Source organism: Microcebus murinus, chromosome 18 (assembly GCF_040939455.1).
Source record: "Microcebus murinus isolate Inina chromosome 18, M.murinus_Inina_mat1.0, whole genome shotgun sequence".
In the NCBI taxonomy this organism is placed as follows: domain Eukaryota; kingdom Metazoa; phylum Chordata; class Mammalia; order Primates; family Cheirogaleidae; genus Microcebus; species Microcebus murinus.
The window spans coordinates 28963170-28983191 of record NC_134121.1 but is presented as its reverse complement, the minus strand read 5'-3'; the positions used below and the strand labels follow the sequence as shown (position 1 = coordinate 28983191).

At 35.9% G+C, this 20022-nt stretch overlaps 1 protein-coding gene and 2 pseudogenes across 2 annotated transcripts in view; 1 reads left to right on the top strand and 2 right to left on the bottom strand.

The window, feature by feature from the left end:
• Window positions 1-20022, top strand: part of USP32 (ubiquitin specific peptidase 32) — a 205514-nt gene that overhangs the window by 125283 nt on the left and 60209 nt on the right. For both annotated transcript variants that reach the window (XM_012777151.3, XM_012777062.3), the window contains exons 6-9: window positions 2537-2668; window positions 4339-4446; window positions 9048-9163; window positions 9526-9588. In XM_012777151.3, coding sequence (XP_012632605.2) covers window positions 2537-2668; window positions 4339-4446; window positions 9048-9163; window positions 9526-9588 — 419 coding nt within the window. The remainder of the gene's footprint in view (window positions 1-2536; window positions 2669-4338; window positions 4447-9047; window positions 9164-9525; window positions 9589-20022) is intronic.
• Window positions 16597-17499, bottom strand: LOC105878091 (septin-7 pseudogene; annotated as a pseudogene).
• LOC142861019 (septin-7 pseudogene) lies at window positions 17932-18753 on the bottom strand (annotated as a pseudogene).

The following is a 20022-nucleotide window of genomic DNA, read 5'->3' as shown; positions in this document are numbered from 1 at the left end:
AAACTCTTTAATGGACACTTGACTGGCTGCTTCTCTTCTTGCTGCCCACCAGGCTCTTCTCAACTCAGCAATCAAGAGTCATTCTGGGAGAGGAGGGAGAAATGGGGGAGGGAGTGATTCTGTATATTAGATCATGTCAGTACTTTGCATTAGACCCTCCAATGATTAACCATTTCACTTAAGACCAAAATCCTTACAATGGTCTATGTAATCTGACCCCCATTTTCTCTGACTTTCTCTGGTACTACTCTCCTCTTCACTAACTCAACTTCAGCCACACTGATCTTCCTTTTCTTCCTTAAACTTTCCAGGCATGCTCTCTTCTTGAGGCCTCCATGCTCATTCCCTCTGTCTACAATGTTTTCTCTCCATGATTTGTCCCCTTGTTTCTTCAGGTCTTTGTTCATGTGTCATCCATCCTCACTGTGCAATCTTTGTAACCCCCTATTTAGGGCCATGGTATACTTCTTCATTTATTCAAAGTTTTAATATTACTTGTAAATTTTCTTTATAAAAGTATCATTTATTCCTTAAGTTTATTAGATTATTTTAGTCTTATTGCATTAATGAGAATGTCCATAATTATGTTAAATAATAATTGAAGGGATGTGGGTTCTGAGGGTTCTGCCTCATGTTAGGAAGTAGAAAGACATGAAAGACTTTCATTCGCACTATAATAACATAAAATCTCCACTGAACCAAATAATCATACTCATTTTTAAAGCCATTGAAGATGTATAGATGCAAGGACATGTTAAAATCAAAACTAAACTCCAGAGGGGTGAGGCCTTCCTAAGTGATAAAGGGATGTAGGATGCTTTCATATCTGAGGCCAGATGCTGAGACTGAAAGAAAGTAAGGCTAGCGGAGGAGTGAGCCTGCCATAGGACAGTTTTCACTGGGGTGAGGAGAAACCAGCCAAACTTTTGAGAAACTTCTGTGAGATATGAATCTGAAGGAACCCCAAATGCAAAGATAATCTTCTCCACCCAGTAATTCTATTATGTATAAATTTTAATAAGACTGAGAGCAGGCTGAAAAGTAAAAATCTCTCATAACAAGTAAAAGTAAAAAGAGTAAAAAGATCTCATAACACTATAAAGACCAGTGGCTGTCAGAGGTTATTGGGGAGAGAGGGAGGGAGGGAGGTATGGGCGGAACACAGAGGATTCTGTGTGATCCTACAATGGCAGATACATATCACTATATATTTGTCCAAACCTATAGAAGGTATACCACCAAGAGTGAACCCTAATGTAAACTGTGGACTTTGGGTGATAATGATGTGTCAGTGTAGGTGCATCAGTTACAACAAATGTACCACTCTGATAGGGAGTGTTGATAATGGAAGAAAATATATATTTGGAAGGGTGGAGGGTTATGGGAATTTTCTGTAACTTTTGCTTGATTTTGCTGTAAAATAATAAAGTCTATTAAAGGAAAAGAGATCTCAAGATCTTGCAGTTTCATGGTCTCATAATTTTGAAGTCTGGGGAATAACTGCAGGGAGAAAGCCAGAGCAATCAAAGGGCTCATGTTATTTGTTTCTTTTCTTTCAAGAATCACAGTCCTGTACTACCTGTTCTCTAATTTCTAGAAACAGTTTTTAAATTTATTTTGTACAGTTTTCTAGTCATTTGTGGCCGAAGAGCAAGTCTGGTGCTAGTTATTCTATTATGGCCAGAATTTGAAATTCCCAGATTTATATTTTATTAATAATAGGATCACTTTGGTTGCTTTGTTTAGTTGAGAATAAAATTCCTGTATATGCTTTCTAAATTTTATTCTAGTTCTATGATTTTTGATGTACTGTCTGATGAATGAGGAGAGAAAGATGTTCATGCTTTCATGATTTTACTATTACACATTGAATCCTACTTTAGCCTCCCTGTCATTTATTGACTTTTTCCTTATAACATCCTTTAACATATATGTTTTTCATTTATTCAGAAAGTATTGGATGTGTATAAGTCAGGCATTGACGGGGTGAATCAGACAAAGGTCCTGCTATTATGATATTTATAGTCTAGCCAGGAGAGAAGATGTACATAGAAATTTTAAATCCAAGATAAAGGCTGAAAATTAACAAAAAAAATGAGTACAAGTAAAAGTGATATGGGAAAACCAAAAGAAATGGCTTAGCTATACATATATTATTTCATACATTGGATTTAAGCAGCCTGCTTACTGGGAAATTGTAAAATTTTTTTCCTGATTTTAAAGCCTCTTGCTTTTTGTTCATTTTGGTTTAATTTTTTGCCACTTTAGATATAATAAATTTGTCTTTCAGAATTTTGGCTTTGATCATGATTTTTTTAGCAGTTTAATTGGGAGATTGAAATATATCCATTTTCTTTTCATTTATTTTCATTTTTTTATTTTCCTGTGTCCTTAAGTTCATTTTTTTATTTTTCTGTGTCCTTAAGTTCTATCATCCTACATAAAATATGTCCCTGAAAAATATATTATCAGGATGAATTAACTGCCTAGAAGAGAATTCTGAGGTTTTTATAATCTTGTTTGATTTTACTATTAGTGGAGGAATCAGACATCATTGATCTAGAGAAACGCTATTGGTTACTGAAGGCTCAATCCCGGACTGGACGATTTGATTTAGAGACATTTGGCCCATTGGTTTCACCACCTATTCGTCCATCTCTAAGTGAAGGTAGGAATCATTTCATTTTCTGCAAGTGTTCATTGGTAAGAATACCTGAGTCCATCACTTATTTATTTATTTATTTTTTTATTTCAGCATATTATGGGAGTACAGATTTTAAAGTTTCAATAAATGCCCTTCCCCCCCTCCCCCCACCATCACTTATTTTTAAGCAACACATTTGAACTATAGGAATATGTTCCTATAGCTGCTATTCCCAACCCCCTGGCTGGTGTGGCCTGTTAGGGACTGGGTTGCAAAGCTCCTCTACCTTCCTTCCTCCCTGAGCCCCCATCGTCTCCCCCAACCCAGTACCTGGTGCCAAAAAGGTTGGGGACCGCTGTCCTATAGGTTTGCAACTTTCTTGCATATAGTGGAGTGGAGTAGAAAAAAACTATTGGGAATTAAGATTGTAGTCTTAAACTTCATATTCTATCTGTGTAACCTTGCACTGGGCAACCTATCTGTGTAACCTTGCTTTGGTTGCCCAGGGTGTAGCTCTCTGCACCCGAATATCCTCCTATATAAAATGATTTTGATTAGTCATTGGTTATGAAATTGTGCTCTACTAAGGTCCATTAGCAGCTAGTGCAGGGAGTAATATGGTGGCCATGGGGTGGACAGAGTTCCATGTTTCCACACATGTCCCCACCGCTTCCTCAGCTAGGTGCCTCCACTTTTTTTCTTTCACATAAGAAGATTCCATTGCTGTATCCCTCCCCGTGATGCATAAAAATTAAGAAACTACTAGACTTGACCATCTCTGAGATCCCCTCTAGCTCTAAAATTATTGCTATGACTTTTTAATAAAAGATGAACACAAAGAATAATTGTGGGGACATTATAAAAATTATATTTGAAATCTGAATATTTGGGTTAATCTTTAAACTAAGGGCACTGAATTAGATTCTTAGAATATATAATCTGTATTCTTCAGATTCCTAGGGTACTTCAGAAGTATTTGTCAGGAGCAACAGCAAATAGGCTCTGAGTTTCCACCTACTTCAATAGTGCAGTTATGTTTTTACCTGTTTAGAACTGGAGATTGATATTTCATTTGAAAATAAAATCATTCCATTTCTATTTTTTAAAAAAAGTTTAAAAACCACAGGATTATATTTTATGTTCCCTTTCATTTCTGAAATTTAAAATATTCATGTATAAAAGATTCAGCAATAAAAAGATGCTATAGTAGAGAATTTCTCTTCTTGTAAAATGGTATATTTTCCTTTGCTTCATGAAAGAGCTTTTTGAGAACTCCTTAATGTATCTTTGAGTATTCATTTAATAAGTAGTTCAGTTTCTCTCTTCATTTTTCTTCTCAGTCTTTCTAAGTAGGGATAATTGCTGTAATTTCTAACTTTTTCTTTGGTTTTTAATTTTTATTTGTCAACTTAAAAAATGTAGGCATTTTTAGCTGTTAAAATTGATATAAATACAGACAGATATAATCAAATACTAAAGGATTGTAATGTATTTTCTGCTAGGATCATAAGTTTCAGTTATAATTATATCAAGAGAAAAAGAAGTACTTCCTAAGACATTAGGAACTACTGATAAACTTTTTTTTTTTTAATTCTGCCATTATGGGAAAGACTCATTCTTCCTTTCGTAAATGTGTCATTATTAACATTAGGAAGTTTCTTATGTGACTTATGGTGTCTTTTTCTATTTCACAGGTTTGTTTAATGCTTTTGATGAAAATCGTGACAATCACATAGATTTTAAGGAGATATCCTGTGGGTTATCAGCTTGTTGCAGGGGACCCCTGGCTGAAAGGCAAAAATGTAAGTGTTAAACATTGTCACAAAATTTACAGACTGTGTAAAGATAAAATCAGTTTTGTTTTTGTTTTTTTTTGAGACAGTGTCTTGCTTTGTTGCCCAGGCTAGAGTGAATGCTATGGCATCAGCCTAGCTCACAGCAACCTCAAACTCCTGGGCTCAAGCGATCCTCCTGCCTCAGCCTCCCAAGTAGCTGGGACTACAGGCATGCGCCACCATGCCTGGCCAGTTTTTTCTATATATATTAGTTGGCCAATTAATTTGTTTCTATTTATAGTAGAGATGGGGTCTCACTCTTGTTCAGGCTGGTTTCGAACTCCTGACCTCAAGCAATCCACCCGTCTTGGTCTCCCAGAGAGCTAGGATTACAGGTGTGAGCCACCACGCCCGGCCTAAAATCAGTTTTTGTGTAAAATTATTTGTGGATTAAATCTTGCATTTTCATAACTTTGGTTGGTAAATATTAATCTCATGTTGGGGTTTTACTGATGTCAGTCTAAGGAATCAGTCATCGATTCTTTTGTACTGTTGGAATAGTTTGGGATCTTTGCTATTAACAATGGGGTTGATTTTCCTGAACAATTTGTAATTCATGATAAATGAATCAAATCAGCCATGATATATTTGAAGATATCAAGCACTTAGGAAATATTTTCTGGTAGTCTATATAGAGAATTTTATGTTTTCCATAATTTGAAGTATAACTCATTTTCTGTCCCTTGCACACATTAATGTTTTATTGGCAAAATAAAATTTATGGTCAAAACACAACTTTATTAAATACTAAAATGGTGGTTTTTAACCTAGCTAAAATGTTGTTACAGCATAATTTGTAAGCATGAGTATATTGCATTATTAAATCTTAACCATGTTTGAGAACATGCTACAGTTAACATTTAATTGGAACCTAACTCAAATATATTTACTAAGGTCATTATCTCTGTGTCTTTCTAAACTATATCTTCACAAATGTTGCCTATTTGGGTGTGGTATTTGATATTTTTTTTTTTTTTTTTTTTTGGCATATTATAGGGGTACAGATTTTAAGGTTTCAATAAATGCCCATTCCCCCCCTCCCCCCAAAAGTCTGAGTCTCCATCATGACCATCCCCCAGATGGTGCACATCTCACTCACTATGTATGTATATACCCGCCCCCCTCCCCCCTCCCCCCTGCCCAATACCCTATTACTGTAGCACCTATGTGTCTACTTAGGTGCTACTCAGTTAATACCAGTTTGCTGGAGAATATATCTGGTGCTTGTTTTTCCATTCTTGGGATACTTCACTTAGTAGTATGGGTTCCAGCTCTAACCAGGAAAATATAAGGTGTGCTATATCACCATTGTTTCTTAGAGCTGAATAGTACTCCATGGTGTACATATACCACATTTTATTAATCCATTCTTTGATTGATGGGCACTTGGGCTGTTTCCACAGCCTTGCAATTATGAATTGTGCTGCTATAAACATTCGAGTGCAGGTGTCTTTTTTGTAGAGTGTCACTGGATCATTTGGGTAGATGCCCAGCAATGGGATTGCTGGATCAAATGGTAGATTCACTTGGATCGCTTTAAGGTATCTCCATATTGCTTTCCACAGAGGTTGAACTAGTGTGCAGTCCCACCAGCAGTGTAGGAGTGTTCCTCTCTCTCCGCAACCACGCCAGCATTTATTGTTTGGAGATTTTTTGATAAAGGCCATTCTCACTGGGGTTAAGTGATATCTCATTGTGGTTTTGATTTGCATTTCCCTGATGATTAGAGATGTTGAGCATTTCTTCATATGTTTGTTGGCCATTCTTCTGTCTTCTTTAGAAAAATTTCTGTTCAAGTCCTTTGCCCACTTTTTAATGGGGTTATTTGATTTTTTCTTCCTAATTTTCGTGAGTTCTAAGTATATTCTAGTTATCAGTCCCTTATCGGATGCATAGGATGCAAAAATTTTCTCCCATTCTGTAGGCTGTCTGTTTACTTTCATGACTATTTCTTTGGCTGTGCAGAAGCTTTGTAGTTTGATCATGTCCCATTTATTTATTTTTGTTGCTGCTGTGATTGCCTTTGGGGACTTCTTCATAAACTCTTTGCCCAGGCCGATGTCTAGGAGAGTGTTTCCAACTTTTTCCTCTAGAGTTCTAATAGTTTCATATCTTAGGTTTAAGTCTGTTATCCAGCGTGAGTTGGTTTTTGTGAGAGGTGAAAGGTGTGGGTCCTGTTTTAGCCTTCTACAGGTGGCTATCCAGTTTTCCCAGCACCATTTATTGAAGAGGGATTCTTTTCCCCAGCGTATGTTTTTGTCTGCTTTGTCAAAGATGAGATGGCTATATGAGGATGGTTTTATATCAGGATTCTCACATCTGTTCCACTGGTCAATATTCCTGTTTTTGTGCCAATACCATATTGTTTTAATTACTACAGCTTTGTAGTATAGTTTGATATCTGGCATATTAATGCCTCCCATTTTGTTTTTGTTGCCTAGAATTGCTCTTGATATTCGGGGTCTTCTTTGGTTCCATACGAAGCATAAAATTATTTTTTCTATATCTGTGAAGAATGCTGATGGGATTTTAATAGGTATTGCATTGAATCTGTAGATCAGTTTGGGTAGTATAGACATTTTGATGATATTGAGTCTGCCGATCCACGAGCATGGTATGGATTTCCATCTGTTTACATCCTCTGCTATTTCCTTCCTCAGTGTTTCATAGTTCTCCCTGTAGAGGTCTTTTACCTCTTTGGTTAAATATATTCCTAGGTACTTTAATTTCTTTGTTGCTATTGTGAAGGGAATTGAGTCTTTGATTTGGTTCTCAATTAGATTGTTGTTGGCGTATATGAATGCCTCTGATTTCTGTGTATTAATTTTGTATCCTGAGACTTTACTAAATTCATTGATCAGTTCCAGGAGTTTCTTGGTTGAATCCTTGGGGTTTTCTAGATACAATATCATATCATCAGCAAACAGTGAAAGTTTGATCTCTTCTGCCCCTATTTGGATACCTTTGATTCCATTTTCTTGTCTGATTGCTGTAGCCAAGACTTCCAGCACTATGTTGAACAGAAGTGGAGATAGTGGGCAGCCTTGTCTGGTTCCAGTTCTAAGTGGGAATGATTTCAATCTTTCCCCATTCAGTATGATGTTGGCTATGGGTCTGTCATATATGGCTTGTATCATTTTTAGGTATGTCCCTTCTATGCCTATTTTCTTAAGTGTTCGTATCATGAAAGGGTGTTGAATTTTGTCAAAAGCTTTTTCTGCATCTATTGAAAGGATCATGTGGTCTTTGTTTTTGCTTCTGTTTATGTGGTGAATTGCATTTATAGATTTACGTATGTTGAACCATCCCTGGGTATTTGATATTTTTAATTTTATTTAGTAGTATTGTACTATGATGCCCTTAATTGATTTAATACCATACTCATTCTATTAATAGGGGTGTTTGAAATAGATAATTTTTAATCTTAAAAAATCAGATTTCTTTTTAAATTTTCTGTTTATATACCATTATTCCAAACTGGCTTTTTGATAGATTATTTGTTTCCATTAAAATTTAATGTTAAATAAGGAGGCTAAAATCTCTACTTTTCAACTGAGATTATTTACTGCCTTTAAAACTTTTCTATTTTTTAAATTTCTTTTGTTGCTGATGAGCTAATTAATGGTAGCTAAACTAGAGTGATTCATTTGGAATTAAGTGGCAAAGAGCTGATCTTATAATTCTTAGCATGTTGTTTATGAACTTCATTGAAGAGTTGAAATTGTTCATGACAAAAATTTGAATGTACTATATAGTACTTTAGAGAGGTAAAATGGAAGCAGTCTACCTTTACATCAGCTCATCCCTACGATTTTCTATGTAGATGGGCTATTTTAAGCATACAATAAACAATTGCAGGCCAGGTGTGGTGGCTCATGCCTGTAATCCTAGCACTCTGGGAGGCTGAGGTGGGTGGATCGTTTGAGCTCAGGAGTTCGAAACCAGCTTGAGCAAGAGCGAGACCCCATCTCTACTAAAAATAGAAATTAATTAATTGGCTAACTAAAAATATATAGAAAAAATTAAGCAGGCATGGTGGCACATCCCTGTAGTCCCAGCTACTCAGGAGGCTGAAGCAGGAGGATCACCTGATCCCAGGAGTTTGAGGTGAGCTAGGCTGAGGCCACGGCACTCTAGCTGAGGCGACAAGAGTGAGGCTCTGTTTCCAAAAAGAAAAAGAAACAATTACAATAATCATTTTTGAATATTAGAAATTAACTTAAAGATTTCCATACTTCCTCAAAACCCTTAAGGTATTATAATATTTATTGTGTGGTGACTTAGCCCTTTCTTTCTGGTGTGTAAGGAATTTAGCTCTAGATTTGGCTGATAGATAGGGCTTCCTAACCTGGATAATGATGTAGACCAGTAAATTCATGATGTGTAGGAAGTCCTACAAGTTCCAAGGACTTATGACATAGTATAGTCTGCTCCAGATAAGAACTGCTCCAGAATATATATATTTGCTTGAGAAATTAAGTAATTATTCAAGGGAAAGTTCTAGTAAAATGTATTATGCTTCAGAATATAAAAATAATTTTTCCTCCATAAGTGTTTCTTTTCTTTAGTTTGCTTCAAGGTGTTTGATGTTGACCGTGATGGAGTTCTTTCCAGGGTTGAACTGAGAGACATGGTGGTTGCACTTCTAGAGGTCTGGAAGGACAACCGTACTGATGATATCCCTGTAAGTTCTTATTGTGTATGTTTTCTTGTGTATATACTTCCAACAGGAAAATGGAATGAATAATTAAAACAAAAAAGAAGAAAAGAATTTGTTATTGCTTTTAGTTGCTATAGTATACTACTCAGTATTTATAACTAAAGATGCAAAATTGGGAAGAGAGTGTGGCTTTAAAAAAACTTAAATTGAATTTATGAAAAGAAAGAATGAAACAAAATTATCTTAATTTTTAAAATGAATATGAGAATCTATTTATGGTAATTAAAAAATATTTGACCAACACAGTAAACGTTAGCCACTGAATAATAAAATAAAAATTGTATCCACTCTTTTCTAATTATTCCTTTGGATTGCTGTTTTTAAAGGAATTACATATGGATCTCTCTGACATTGTAGAAGGCATATTGAATGCACATGATACCACAAAGGTGAGTCAAGCTCTAGGACTAATTTATCTTTTTCTAAAATATCATGTACTCTGATTTGGCTGTATAAAATATCATGTATTCTGATTTGGGATATATAGCTTGTTATACATACTTGATTCTCTTCTGCATCATCCCTACCAAGTATTTATCTAGACCTGTGGCTCCAGATAAAAATACCTCCAGGTTATTGCTAAAGATAGCCCACATCACTTTTAAACAACTCTGTGAAGTATAATTCAGTATATGAAAATATTTATTATAAGCCTGTACTAGGCATTTTATAAGAATTAGATTGACACAACCCTTGATATCTATAGTTTATGATCTTTATTTCTTCTATTTTAATAAGTTATGGTAAAGCTAACCTTATATTGAGCAAAAGAAGCTGAACAAAAAAGAATACAGACTGTATGAAGTTCAAGAACAGAAGCAAAACTAACAAATAGTGATAGAAGTAATTTCAGGGATGGGTAAATTAACTGAGAAGGCTGTAAGGATATCGGAGATAATGGAAGTTTTTTTAAGTTTAATCTGGGTGGTGCATATATTCTTTAAAAAAACTTTTAAAAAATAGTTGTGATAAGTTTCGTTCCTGAGTCCTTTTAGTAGCAATCCACATAAGCATGTAAAAGCAAGAATAAACTTGCTTTATAAAGAATAAATCCTTGTATTATTTAGTTTGGTGACATTTGTTAGTAATGATATCACAATAGGTTTACTGTTATAGCTTGCATTACTTTGATGTTTCTGTGTCCCTGTGAAATTGAAAATAATTCACCTATGTGAGGCACATTTGAGTCTTTGAGTCTTTCTACTCAAACATTGACATGTACCAAGTAGCAGGTTGGTAGGATCTGGACCACAATGGTGTTATTAATTAGATGTTTAGAAAAAAAATAAATAGCATCAGGGTTTTTTTCTTTCTTTAATCATGATTCCAGAAGAAACCATCATATTCCTGTTAACGATTCTCAATAGAAACAAATAATAGAAATGACTTTTTCAGGGCTCGAGATTTATTTGGCAATTCACACAGTCTTCCCCCTTCTTTCACCTCTCTCTGCCAAAAACTAAGGTATCTACTTCTATTTCTATGTATAAGAACAGAAACTTGGAAAAGTTTCTGTTGGAAAATTTCTTATGTAGAAATATAATTTCTAATGACTTTTTTCTGACTTTTATAATTATATAGATACTTTCATATAAGATGGAGTTGTTACTATGTTTCCCCCAAAATAAGACAGGATCTTATATTTATTTTTCCTCAAGAAGACACCCTAGGGCTTATTTTCAGGGGATGTGGTATTTTCCCTTCAAAGCCTCAGCTTGCAGCATGCACAGGATGTCCGGGACCTGGCAGGGGAAGCCGTCCTTGTTGGTGGGGCTGCCCACACCTTTCCGGTCACTTCTGGGATAGTAGCTGTCACGATGGGGCAGATGAGAAGGGCTGCTCGCTCCGCGATGAAATGCATGGGTTGTGTAGATATGCTGCGTAGCCACGCCTATCACTAGGTCTTATTTTTGGGGTAGGGCTTATATTACGCAAATGCTTCGAAATCCTGCTAGGGCTTATTTTATGGGTAGGTCTTATTTTCCGGGAAACATGGTACTTTTGGCTCTATTGTGAACATTAAACAAGGTCATTTAGCTCCTTGTTTTCCTATAATATAACCATGATAATGAAACAGTAACAGTTTAAGATAGAACTTGGATTTTTCAACCAAACCTACGAACCATATTCACTGGTGACTACAGTGTACCAATATTACCCATTCTTTTTCTGATTACTAACTCTTCTCCATCTTATCTAATTTATTTGTTGATTTAAAAAATACTTACTAAGGCTGGGCAAGGTGGCTCATGCCTGTAATCCTAGCACGCCTGTAGGCTGAAGCAGGAGCATTGCTTAAGGCCAGGAGTTTGAGACCAGCCTGAGCAAGAGCAAGAATTCTATCTCTACAAAAAAATGGAAAAATTAGCCTGACATGGTGGAGCATGCCTGTAGTCCCAGCTAGTTGGGAGGCTGAAGTGGGAAGAACACTTGAGCTCAGGGCTTGAGGTTATAATAAGCTATGATGACACCACTCTACTCTAGCTTGGGTGACAGAGCAAGACCCTGTCTGGTGGGGGGGAGGATTTTTACTGAGACTCCAGTGTATCAAAATCTAAGTGTTGCCTTTGGGATGTTTGCATTCTCGAGGTAAAGATAAATAAGAGTTATATTATTAAGTCTGATCAGTGCTATGTTAGAAGGTAGGCTGGGGCCAGACTTGATGGCTCATGCCTGTAATCCTAGCACTGGGAGGCTGAGGCGGGTGGGTGGATTGTTTGAGCTCAGGAGTTGAGACCAGCCTGAGCAAGAGTGAGACCCCATCTCTACTAAAAAAATAGAAAGAAATTAGCTGGACAACTAAAAATATATAGAAAAAATTAGCCAGGCATGGTGGCACATGCCTGTAGTCCCAGCTACTTGAGAGGCTGAGGCAGTAGGATGGCTTGAGCCCTGGAGTTTGAGGTTGCGGTGAGCTAGGCTGATGCCACGGCACTCTAGCCCAGGCAAGACAGTGAGATTCTGTCTCAAAAAAAAAAAAATCGAACTGTGAGAATCAAGGTTTCTGCTAGGATGTGACACTTGAATAATTAATTAATTGTGATTAACAGAAGTAGAAGGTTATAAGGCGATTTCTAAAAGAGGGAACAACAAGTGGTAGGATAGAAGACATTATTGTGTAAAACAACCTGTGTGGTCTTGGAACTGCAAATATTTTGATGTAGCTAGCACAATAGGTTCATATTTAGAGGCTGTAAATCTAGATTGGGGCCACATCATGTAGACGCCTTGAGTACAAAGTTGAATTGTACCAAACTATGGAGAAACTTTGAAAGATTTAAGTAGAGCAGAGCAACATGATCGGTTGACACCATTTTGAAAGTCAAGGCCACCTTTAAATTGAGGATATTTACAAATAAGTCATATAGTCAATGAATTTGCTCGAGGAAAAACTCAGTTATACTTTGCTTAGCACTAGTCCAAAGTGTAATCAGTAAAACATCCGTTAAATTGAGAGAAAATAAAATCTATTTACAATTCTAGTTTTTAAGCATAATGCTATATATTTTATAGTGAGTATTAATTATTGCTCAAATGTTCATATAACAAATAGGCTTTTGACCATCATTGTCCATATAACAAATTTGTGTAGTAATATCTATTATTTTTTTCATCATTTTTCTTTCCTTTTGGATAATATTAACATACCTTTGATGTCTGTGTACTTTCACCGTGAAATTTATTTATTGAATATTTATGATTACTAGTTTGATTACATAAAGAATCAGGTTATCGGCCGGGCGTGGTGGCTCACGCCTGTAATCCTAGCACTTTGGGAGGCCGAAGCGGGCGGATTGCTCAAGGTCAGGAGTTCGAAACCAGCCTGAGCGAGACCCCGTCTCTACCAAAAAATAGAAATAAATTAATTGACCAACTAAAAATATATATACAAAAAATTAGCCGGGCATGGTGGCGCATGCCTGTAGTCCCAGCTACTTGGGAGGCTGAGGCAGTAGGATCGCTGAGCCCCGGAGATTGAGGTTGCTGTGAGCCAGGCTGACGCCACGGCACTCACTCTAGCCTGGGCAACAAAGTGAGACTCTGTCTCAAAAAAAAAAAAAAAAAAAAAAAAGAATCAGGTTATCTTAAAAATCATATTTTTTACCATCTTAAGCATTTTATATTTTGTTCTCTATTGTTATAGAAAGTCCTTATACTATGTAAATTATTATACACAAATTATATTTGTACTTTTAAAACTGCATTTATTTTATATTTAAATATTAATAGCTTGGATTTTCAAGCAACAAAGCAAAATAAATAGAAATATTACATTTTCATATTTTACTATAGTTTCCCTATCCTCAGTGTTAATTGCTGTAAAATTAAAGTGAATTTATACTATCTGTTAATTTTGTCATCATTGTAGAACCATTTACAATTAAATTATTACTTAAAAGGTAAAAAGTAGCATTTTGAAATGTAGCTTCTGTTCAGCATAACTTCTCCCTCTCTTGGCATTCTTCATTTTTCTGTCCTAGAATTTTAGGCCTTGATTGTTCATTGTAAAACTCCATAATGAATTGAAATTTATCAGAAGGTTCATTAAGTTATATAACACGTTTCTCTTTGCCACCTATGACTGAGGTATATGATGTGGCAGAGCTTGCAGATCTTTGGGTTTTGTTTTTTTTTTTAAGAATTAAATTCTGGTTATTCTCAATAGATAGTGGAGGAGAACATATACTATTCTGACTACTATCAAGCATAGGATAAATTTATATGTATTGTGTGTGTTTTATATTTTAAAAATTGAATAATAATAATACTGTATAAGCTATTCTGCAGGAATTTTTTTGTTTTTTTCCTAAATTTCACAAATGTTTATTAAGCATCTTTCATATGTTAACTATAAAACTTTATATAGGGTTTAATCTTACTCTTTTCAACCTCTGCATAGTATTCTATCATGAGTATGCTATGATTTATTCCTGTCTATTTCAAAACTATATTGTTATAGTAAAAAAGTCATTTTCAAAGGCTAGAGGAATACAAATGGTGTATGGTTATGGAAGTAATTGATAGTTCTGATAGAATTGTAGTATGAGCAACAGGCTTCTAAGTCAAAGATCCTTTTGGGCATACTCTATTACAGATCCAGGTGTTTTTAACTTCTTGTACAATAAGTCCTCACTTAATGTTGTCAATAGGTTCTTGGAAACCAATTTTACCATAGGCTAATTGATATAAACAATATTCCTATGGCATATTTCTGGTCCCCAAACTTCTAAATAAAGACCCAAAACATTCTGTGCCTGTCATGAGTCTAAAATAAAAGAAAAATAAAGACCCAAAACACTTTTAATATTAAACATTGAAATAAATGTGAGTTATACATACATTTAAGCAAAATTAATAAAAACAAGTAAGATGATTATCTGCCCAATTTTTGGTGAATCAGTGAGTGATGGCAGCGGACATAGTGGTGGTGATGTAAATCAAGGAATAAATGTTTGCAAGCTGAGAATTGTAAGGAGCACTCCTACTACCACACAGTTCAAAAACAATAACAAATATACCAGGCTTGCTAAGTGCTTTCTCACCACATCATTTAAATTGTCATGAATTTGTATGATTGTTGTATACTTTATGAGTTTTTATTTTACATTTATTTGTATTCATTCATTTTCCAACCTGCTTATTCAGATTCAAGGTCACAGGTGGCCAGAGCCTATCCTTGCAGCTCAGGGCACAAGGCAGGAACCAACCCTAGATAGGATGCCATCCAATTGCGGAATGCATGCACACACACTCACTAATACTGAGACATTTTATTTTATTTTATTTTTGAGACAATGTCTCACTCTTTGTCCAGGGTAAAGTGCCTTGGCGTCAGCCTAGCTCACAGCAACCTCAAATTCCTGGGCTCAAGCGATCCTCTGCCTCAGCCTCCCGAGTAGCTGGGACTACAGGCATGCACCACCATGCCTGGCTAATTTTTTCTATATATTTTTAGTTGGCCAATTAATTTCTTTCTATTTTTAGTAGAGACGGGGTCTCACTACTCTTGCTCAGGCTGATTTCGAACTCCTGACCTTGAGCAATCCTCCCGTCTCAGCCTCCCAGAGTGCTAGGATTACAGGTGCGAGCCACTGCGCCTGGCCAAGGGACAATTTTTACTTTTTCATTTTTTATTTTTTTTATATCACAACATTGTTAATTATGTGAATTTTTTACAGTACAAACAAAAAAATACATAAACATAATGTATGAATACAGCTAAATGCAGAATGGTGACTTCTCTTTAAGAGGCCATGATTTCTGTTTCTAGTAAAATGAAGAGACTGCATATAGATAAAAAGAGGTTAGTTGTTAGCTTCACAGTTTTGCCTGGAAATGATCTAAAAATGCATTTTCCCCTCCTTCTTACCATAAAGTATTAAAAGGAATTAAAGGAAATTTTCTTATTGGTTCCTATATATCATATAAAAGATGCTATTAATATATTCTATTTAAGCAGGGCCAATATATGTGAAATATCTAAATTAAATGTTGATACAAAAATGAAGCAATAATGAGATTCTGACTACAGGGGGCACAAATAAATGGGAATAATATATATTTAAAGGATCCAAAACAAAAACAATAAAAAAAGTTGTTATAAAAAAGCACTCTAAGGCCGGGCGCGGTGGCTCACGCCTGTAATCCTAGCACTCTGGGAGGCTGAGGCGGGCGGATTGCTCCAGGTCAGGAGTTCGAAACCAGCCTGAGCGAGTCCCCATCTCTACCATAAAAAATAGAAAGAAATTAATTGGCCAACTAATATATATAATATAAAAATCAGCCGGGCATGGTGGCTCGTGCCTGTAGTCCCAGCTACTCGGGAGGCTGAGGCAGGAGGATTGCTTGAGCCCAGGAGTTTGAGGTTGCTGTGAGCTAGGCTGACACCACGGCACTCATTCTAGCCTAGGCAAGAAAGCGAGACTCTGTCTCAAAAAAAAAAAAAAAAAAGCACTCTAGGTGCACTGTAAACGTACAGGGTTTTTTTTCCCCTGTGTGCATTTTTAAACAATGGAAGTGTCAAGAATTAGGGTCAGACTAAATTATATTAGTGCATATGCTGCATTGAATGGAACCTTTGTATTTTAATCACAGAGAAGCACAGTTTGCATCGTATTTTGGCAGTTTTTCCTCAGTGAAAACCTTCCAGAGTCCTTTTATTTTGGAATATCCCATGAGCAATCAAATTCCAGACCTTGATTGTATAACAGTAAACTGTTCTCTTGCATTAAATTGAAGATACCTGTTTAATTAAAATAAAGGAAAGGGAAATGTAGGCAAGGTACTTAAAGCTGTTACTTTCTAAGTACACAACACCCTAGACAAGTCAAGGCATCTTAATCTAAATCAAAAACAATAACAAAAAATTAATTTTTATCAGGCTGTTAAACCCATGATTATGGATAAAACTGGTGCAGATTGGTCAAATGGATCCAACAAAAACTGATGTCAAAGCTGGTATATTGGCAGTTAATATGTAACTGGCGATCAGTAGAGTTTAAAAGACCTTCTCTTTTCTTGTTCTTTCCCAAGGTTCTTGAAGAGTTCTGTTATTTTAAAATAGATCGTTAAGCTTCCCAGTTTGCTTTATTATCCTCAAACTGGTGATTTTTTTTCTCTAATTCTTTGTGCTTTGGTTCCAAACTCTTTTTTGGTTGCTCATGGTGCCAGTGGAGCTCAGTTCCGGAGTCCTTCAGTTTTTGAACTTTTTTATTGACCTTCATCTCAGACACCTGTTCCAACTTGATCTCCATCTTCTTTAACTTAGCTACCTGCTCCCTTCTTTCGTGTATTTGTGCGGGAGGGCTCTTAGTAAGCTACCCTTTATTCTTATTGTTATCAACTCCATTATAAGTCACAGCTGTCAGTTTTCTGCTTCTGTAGTTCTCATGGTATATATTATTCGTAACATTCTGCAAGTTTTGCATGTGTGTTCTTGCCAACATATTTCTCAGAACTGTGAAGTCACATAGTGTTCACCATTTTCAACTTCAGCAGCACCCTGGGATACTGCCTTCCTCTGACCTTTTGCCATTATCTTCACTGATAGTGTTACTGTTAATACCTACCACAGCAAGAGGTAAATAGTGTTTTTTCTTATTTTTCTTTTTTTTAAGATAGGGTCTCTCTGTGTCACCCCAGGCTAAAGTGCAGTGGGTATAGCTCACTGTAACATCCAACTCCTGGGCTCAAGCGATCCTCCTGCTTCAGCCTGGTACTAGAGGTGTGTGCCACCACACCTGGCTATTTTGTTTAATTTTTTGTAGAGACAGGGTCTGTTTTGCCCAGAATGGATTCATCTTTTTAACAAGCTTATTTTCTTCTTCATCGTTTGTTTCTGGAAATTCGCATCATTTAAGTTTATGTTCTTGCATTTCTTTCGTTATCTGTTTGTTTTTTTTTTGAGACAGAGTCTCACTTTGTTGTCCAGGCTAGAGTGAGTGCCGTGGCGTCAGCCTAGCTCACAGCAACCTCAAACTCCTGGGCTCAAGCGATCCTCCTGCCTCAGCCTCCCGAGTAGCTGGGACTACAGGCATGCGCCACCATGCCCGGCTAATTTTTTTTATATATATCAGTTGGCCAATTAATTTCTTTCTATTTATAGTAGAGACGGGGTCTCGCTCTTGCTCAGGCTGGTTTTGAACTCCTGACCTTGAGCAATCCGCCCGCCTCGGCCTCCCAAGAGCTAGGATTACAGGCGTGAGCCACAGCGCCCGGCCTCGTTATCTGTTTTATAAACTATTAACATTCTCTGGGTGTGAACAGTCTGCTTTGGTAATAAATGCGATGATCCTCATTTTTTCATGCAAGCACTTCATAAACTCAGTATCCAATGCTTGAAGTCCATATCTCGAAAGGAGCAATGCAACATAAATAACAGTGCACCCCGTTATCAGGCACCTGACATCTGTTCACTCAAGATTCTGCATTTACGTAGTGTTCAAATTTACTATCAATGTAGGTGATGACAGGCTGCCAAATCTTGCGGTATCTACTATTATGAGCAACATGTGAACACCACCTTCTTTGATTAAATTTTGAATGGTTCTACCTGCACCGTTTTTTATTCTATGGGAAGGACCCAGATACTCTAAAGAATACAAATCTGTGAGGAATAATGAGTTGATTAATGTTGTTTTTCCCAATCCAGATCCATATACTAGCATAAATGTGAATTCAAGCCATCTTTTCACTGATTTTCTGTATACTTGCTTTGGGAGATTGGCAAATCCCAGAAGGTTCTTCTGTTGCCATGGTGCTGCTGTTGATGCTCCTCTGTGTAGAAGCAGATCTTGCACTGTACTGGGTTGATTTAGACACTTGAATTAACCTAACATGTGTATCTTTGGGATGTGGGAGGAAACCAGAGTATGTGGAGAAAACCCACACAAAAACATGGGGAGAATGTGCAGACTTCACACAGACAGCAGTCCCGGCTGGGAATCAGTTTGTTTTTCTCATCAATATTATATCAAAACAACCTTAAACAAAACAACTTGCTGTACTGTATTTGGGGGGGGGGGGCGCCGCAGAGCCTCTTCAGACAATTTCATCGTTGTTACAGGTAAACAGGACAATTTAAAAAAGTGATTATGATAAGAAAGATTATGTGATTCAGTGTTAGTCATAATCTGGTAATTTGCTTACCCTCCTCTCCCTGCTTTCTACTTCTAGAACATGAACTTGTTTGAAAAAACAAAAATGGGGAATTTTCCTTTTTCTTCCTTTCCATTTAGCTTATTTCTCTACCTGGATTTGGAAGATTTTCTTAACTGTTAAATCCTTCACATATCTGTTGTTTGGTTATAAGACAGTTGAAGTGTATACTTCAACGATTCTGCAAGTCAATTTTTTTTCTATTTTCAAAACAATGTGAATATATTGTTCTTGTTAATATTGAAAATTGCCTGTAACACATTTGAGGCATAAAAGAAAGTGAGGGTAAATAATATTGCTAGAATATCTTTATTGTTTTAGTTGTCTAAAATTGATTAAGAAAATAGGTAGTATTTCTTACTGTGTTCGTGAAATTCACTAAATATTTATATCTTTATACCCTAGTTAAACTATATAGAGTCAGATTACCTTTATATAAAATTTCCTTATTAAATGCATTTGGGCAAACATACAGGAATGATCTTATACTTGTTTACCTTCTGCATTGTAGAGGAGTTAGGAAAGCAAAGAGGAAGATACTGCTTTTCTAATTTTAGCCAACATTTAGATTAGTATTAACATACTTAAATAGAAATTGTATCAAGAAAGCTGATAATTATAATCATGGTGATTTAAAATCTTACATATCATATGATATGTAAAGAGAATATAGAAATATCATTAAATAATAAAAGCTAAAAACATTGTTCATCTAGGATTGTTAGGTAATTATTGAACACATGAAGTAACAAACATTTGGTTATATTTTCACCTTACAAGAAAATATACATATATTTGCCTCTGTATGTAATTTTTGATATACATTGACATGACAAAAATGTTGTTTCACTCAATTTATAAAAGTAATGTTTTATTTTGAGGAAATATAGATATTCATTCTTGATATAAATTTGTTTTAAATTTCTTTAAATTTAAAGAAGGCTGTTAGTATTGCCAGATGTCTTAGGAGATAGTTAAAATGAAAAAGCATAATCCAGAGAGTCTGCTTTTTGGTTTCAAAATTAGTAAATGTGCCATTTTGCCTACCCAGGGCCTTTTGTGATTTTCTGTCCCTTAAAGCAAAATACTGTGTGATTTTCCAGGTGTTATTGGAGAAAGATTATCAGTGATAAGCTGCCTTATTATCATTGAGTGCTTGAAGAGAA